Below are 6,000 nucleotides of genomic sequence, written 5' to 3' on the forward strand. Positions count from 1 at the left end.
CTTCATAAATGCTTGATGAGTCGTTTCGAATGGTTCAGATCCAGCACAAAGCTGCTGCCGCTGTCCTCAGATTTGCTGGGGCCACGTGGCGGGGAAGCGTGAGTCCAATAACGCTGCCATCTTACCAGGTGATGAAAGAAACAGCGAAGACGAGGGCCATTACTGTTACCTTTTAATCTGGAGAGGGACTGCATGTTCACTGTGGGATTACTTTCAAATGGGATCTCTCTGATGTTCAAGTCACCGGTGAATTGGTTTTATCTATGTTAAAGCCAGCAGAAATGTCCTATTAGTATCACAGAGATGTGTTATTTATTGCCGATGCGTTGCTCTCTTCAATGGACTTTGGTTTTGAACAACACTTCTAGTTTGACAGCTATGTACTGATTCAAAAAAATCTGCTTCTCTCCTCACTGTGTATGTTTAGAGATACAGGATGGTTCCAGTTATAACTGATGAAGCAGAGGGACTGTATAGATAAAGGTGTGTGTATGATCACCGTTTGTGTGATGCATACGAAACAGGAGCACACAGGTTTTGTCTATCCGTCTGTGAGCATGTGTGTGTGAGACACTGTGACAAAAAACAATCACACAGCATGCTGCGTGAAAGGAAAAGCAAAGAAAAAAAGAAAATGTCAGCTTCAGGCCTATTTTCCACATTGTAGCTTCCACGGGGGGAGAAAAAAAATATCCACATGAATTGAACGAGTGTGTGCGCAGAAGTGGCGTCTACACTAGGAGTGAATTCATTTCTGCACACAATGAGGCTGACCTCCAGCTCCGCGGCCCTGAGCGCCTCCAATTTTCAGCTCTGGGGGAGGAGAAGGGGCGGCATAGAAAAAGCCCTTTGAATGGCTCCCACAGTGCCAGCTGAAAGCCGTCAGCTCCAGCCTTGGTGGCTGACTCGTGACTCTGGTCGATTCGACAGACAGACAGACAGACATCGGAGAGACGATTTTTGTCTTCCACTCTGTTAATATGTTTCAGCGCTTCAAGGAGAAAAGGCACACGACTGTTTACAGCCGCAGAGGATTGAGAGATGAAGCACGGTGAGATGAAGACAAGCCTCCAAAGTTAGACGGCCCCCCGTTGCTCCATCAAAATTTTGAAGAACGTTTTCAACAGAAGTTTCTATTGTAACAGCATGTTTTGTAAAGATTTGTAATTCACTCTCACGGAGGCGATATTCCACCGCAGAGCTCTGATTGCTGAACCATAAAACTGCAGAAATCTGTCTCCCATTAAAATGTCACAGGTTTCCCACATAGGTTGGACTAATTAACCTGTATGTTGTCCACAAACGCTATTATGATTCGCATAAATAAAATAAATAATACGGTGAAAAGGTGTTTTTTGCTATGCATACATTCATAATGAAGACATTTTAGTCAATGAGATCTCCATTTGCATTCATTTGGCTGCAGTGAAGCATTATTTTACCCACCGCGGAGGGAGAAACTCACCTAAAGAGACACAGGAATATGCACACACACACCGAAACCAGCAAAATGAACACCTAAGTGTGCACCTTTATCCAAATTAGTATTATCATGAAGCGTGCAGTCTGAATCGTGGCCAGGCCTAATCTGCGACACCTGCTCTACCTACCCAGTGGTCAGGTGGAAATGCCAATCCTGTTTATATTAGCGGGCTGAAACTGGGTCATGTTTGGAAACCACTGGAGTCTAACAGCCAGGGTTGGTGCTGTTTGTGCTGCTGCTGTTTTACCTCTGTCCCTTTTGGCTATGCTGCTATTACTGACGGTAAAACATCCACTCTGCTCTGTCACCAAAACCAATCACGTTCAGGCTCTTAATCAAAACACAAGGCTGATAAGTCGCTCTAATCGGAGTGTTTGTGCTAAACGGCGTGTTTGCACCAGCGGTCAGGAGACACGTTTGGAATAAGAAAACCCGAACAGTTGTTTTTGTATTCTGTGTCATATGTCGCCTTGTATTTAATTTTCACCTGAACAACAGATCATCATTAATTGGAACATTTAAAAAAAAACAAAGGCATTAAAGCAAACCCCCTTCCATGATATGGTCTAGTGCAGTGGTCTCCAACCACCGGGCCGTGGGTCATTTGGTACCGGGCCGCACAGATAGAATAAAAACGTTTTATTAGTTTATTTTTATTTCCAGCGAAGTCTGCAGGATGTTTTATTTTGAAACATGACTAGCTCGTCTTCCCGTCACTTCTGTTTGTGTTCGTTTCCCGCACTTGACTGTCAGTTTTTATGCCCGGCTGCTAAACGAAGCCGTCAGTCAACAACAAACGTCTCAGGAGAGCTGCTTTGGAAAGTGGGAGAGACTTAATACTGAGACAGAAGAAAAAGTAAACATGTTAAGCAATAAAAATTAATTTTATTCATTTATGAAACTTTTCAATAGAAAGAAAAACAATTATTATTATACGTATGTGCGTAATGACCGGTCCGTAGAAAAATTTCTTGCTTAAAACCGGTCCATGGTGCAAAAAAGGTTAAAGACCGCTGGTCTAATGGATTGAAGAAGACCGTTCACATCCTACTAGAAGGCCATGTGAGAGGTGTTGGATGCTGCTTGACACCTCAGTGCTCCAGTGCTATAAGCCAACAAGCCCTAACAGGATTGGGCCGAGCTCCACACGCCTGATGCACAAGCACACACACACACACACACACACACACAAGCGTGCATAATCACACAAATAACTCTGCAAAACCCCTGAGACTGTACCTGCAGCTCACTGCTGTGCACAATGCAACACATACAAATGCACAAAATCTGTTGCGAAACACAGAATCAGACTCATTCCACATAATCCGTCCACACTGATGTCACATGCCTTGCAACGAACATAAACATTTCAAACACACACATGTGCATAAATCCCTGCCAATGTTTACGCCCCTAAACAAAATTAAACTTCACTGCTGATGTATGTCTGTTAATAAATAGCGTACACGTGCTTGTGACAAGGCTGTGCAACACAAATAGAATGAATTTGTGTGTGTGTGTGTGTGTGTGTGTGTGTGTGTCGCTAAGCCTCCATTTCAGAGTGCATATCTGGACATATGATCTAATTTAGATGAGGCCTTCACACAACACTGAAAAGAAACGTGACTGTTGGATATATATTGCTCCCACCAACAAGCTATTTGTGGTGAACCAATTCCATTCTTTGTCATGCCTCCGAAGGTACACAGAAGTGGCGTTTTTCTCTCTCTCTCTCTCTTCAGATATTCAAAGCGGTGTGAGATTTGTATGGGGCTGAACAATGCAATGTCACATTTTCAATCAAGCCTTGGAGGACAAATTATGTCGACTTCTCGCACGTGTGTCTGTAGGAATGTGTGTGTTTGAGAGGACGGCTTTCGGTAGAATAAGTGCGGCATCGCACGCAGAGAAAGCTTCAGAGAGAATTTCTGCATTGTTGTTTAGTACATACTTTAAAGGATTAACTCAACTAACAGTGAGTGGGCAAATACTGAGCAACTGCAAAGAGAGCGAGAGTACCTTCATCAGCCTCCTCTTCCTCAGTGGGTGAGGCCAGCCGTCCTCTTTCTTCATTGCTTCTTTCCGCCTCCCTCTGAAGACTGACCACCTCGTACACAGCGTCGCTCTGACCCACTCTATCCGGTGCCTGCTGTGCACACATGCAGACACACAATCAGGATTTCTTTCATCTAAAAGGCAACAAATTTTCATAAATGTAGGCGATTTTTGAAACTGTGCAATCATACATTCATCAAAAATAGAAAATCATCCATCTTGAAAGAGTTAATGAGTGGAAATATGGTGTAGTAGGAAAGATTTACAACAAGTAAAACAAATAAACAGAACAACGGCTGCATGCAAATGAGGTATAGATCTGCCCGATATCATGAGAAATATGAGAATATAGACTCCACACACTCTATCGTGTGCTGCTTTAGCTGGCAGATACAAACCATGATCCAGATGTTTGCACAGAAACACAAAGCAAGTTTAAAACACCTGAAATCCGATTGATCAACAGCTCGAACGTGTAACATTTACAGTTGCTTGTAAGGGTTTGTTTCAGTGCCGTTTGTAGGCACAAGCTTTTTTTAAAAAGCCTTCTTTGTCAGTTATAATTATCATTATGACAAGTGTATGGGGGGGAAAAAATAAAAAGGCGAGCCAATCCGAAAAAAGGCTGTTGGCTGCTACACAGTCTAAACTGATTACCAGTTAAATAACTCGCAACAATGGACTGTCAGCCAGTTGAAGAGTGGGTTTACAGCTGCAGACTTTTAGTGTCTGCAATCAGAGTGAAAGTGCCTTGTGACTTTATTAAAGATATATTCAGGATTGTGTCAGAGATGTGGCCCTGCACTGACACCGTCCAACCAGCAGAGCCTTCCCTCACGTTTGTCCAGGACAGAAAGAAGCCAGAATATGTGCAGGTGTTGCTTTGGTGTGAAATCAACCTCAAAAGGACAATCAGCACGAACAAATGTAAACCCGACCGACAACAGGCCAGAGCTCACAGTTCCATCAAAGGGGACCAATACAAGAACAAGAGGCTGATATCTGAAGCTCCATCGGGGGTTTTGAGGCAGGAGCTCGGTGGTGGAGCCTCGGTTAAACCACTGACCTGGTGGTTGGAGGCGAGAAAAGCTATTTAAATGATCTGAGAGGTGCAAAATGAGAACTAGTATAGTGAAGGTTAAACGTGAAAGATGAAAGAAATCATATAGAACAAACTATCATGGATTAAAGTCACTATTCAGTTATTGATTGGACTTTTTAAATTTTTTTCTCTACCTGAGGTCATTTACAGGGATGAAAAACAGAATTAATAATTTAATCAATGCCTTAACAAATCGTTACAGATATTTAATCAGCGGCTGGCAAACCCCAGTGAGGAAATCCGTAGTGAATACCGGGCGTGCGTACAACAGGCAGAGATGTTCGGTTTCTAAAATGTTACTCAACACCTAAAAAAAGAAATGCGGTGAAGTTCAGCAACGTTCCCTTTTAACAGAACATTTAAATGTGGAGCGCAAAACTGTCTGAACTACTTAAATGCATCGCAACAGATTCAAGAAATGCACAAGATCATCTGATTGACCTTCGGTGTCAGAAGGAACTGATGATTATTTCTGGTGTGTTCAGCCACTCCGGAGCTGCTGCCCCTCTCCTCCACCTGGTAGAACGGATCAATGAGCGGTATTGATCCTCCCACTCGCATGGCATCTAATGACTAACTCAAGTCGGCGATGAGAACAGAAATTGGCAGAGAATATCAAGCCTGGCCTATTTTTAGAGAAAAATCCAAGGAGGCTTAGGTAACATAATTTGCTTTGCTACGTCCTCTGTGAGTGAATAGTTAACCCTACAGGATGAATTATTAACAGTGAGGACATTTCAGTAGAACTTTGGGCCAAAGAAGGTTCACTGTACAAACATGTCGTCCATTATGGATTTATAATAAAATAAAGAGGAGGTGAGGGGGGAACAGAACTAAACAGGATAATCCAATTCATTAGGTATTAACAACTCTCTGCTGAAAGTTATTGTGTGAGACAAGCACCATTTTATTTGAACTGCCTTAACAATAAATGGATCTCTGTGTCTTTTACTAATTTCCAACCACTGTCATCTCTCTGCAGGTGGTCCCATTAACTTCTGAATGTGGCCTCAAACTTTTATTTCCTCATCTTAAAAGGCAGACAAAATTATAACTGACATGTTGCTGATTTTTATTTCTGCATCTTTTTTAAAAAAAAAAAAAATGGAGCTCACTTGCAGAAACATTTAAGCTTAACTGAATATTTTATGTTTACATATCCGCCAATCCTTCAGCAGCTCCTAAAGGTTTATTATTTCTTTTGGAAAAGCTGGTTTGAGCTTGGGGCTGCAAGGTGGTTAGCATCGTTGCCTCGCAGCAAGAAGGTCACCGGTTCGCGTCCCGGTGAGGACACCTGGGATCTTTCTGCATGAAGACTCCATGTTCTCCCCGTGCAGCGTGGGTTCTCTCCGGGTTCTCC

The 6,000-nt window shown here is 42.8% G+C and overlaps 1 protein-coding gene across 1 annotated transcript in view; it reads right to left on the minus strand.

Annotated features, from left to right (window-relative positions):
* Window positions 1-6,000, minus strand: part of rabgap1l (RAB GTPase activating protein 1-like) — a 124,114-nt gene that overhangs the window by 102,629 nt on the left and 15,485 nt on the right. The window contains exon 10 of the mRNA XM_008293025.1: window positions 3,503-3,632. Within this exon, the coding sequence (XP_008291247.1) occupies window positions 3,503-3,632 (130 nt within the window). The remainder of the gene's footprint in view (window positions 1-3,502; window positions 3,633-6,000) is intronic.

The sequence above is a fragment of the Stegastes partitus genome, unplaced genomic scaffold (assembly GCF_000690725.1).
Source record: "Stegastes partitus isolate 25-593 unplaced genomic scaffold, Stegastes_partitus-1.0.2 Scaffold852, whole genome shotgun sequence".
Classification (NCBI taxonomy): Eukaryota; Metazoa; Chordata; class Actinopteri; family Pomacentridae; genus Stegastes; species Stegastes partitus.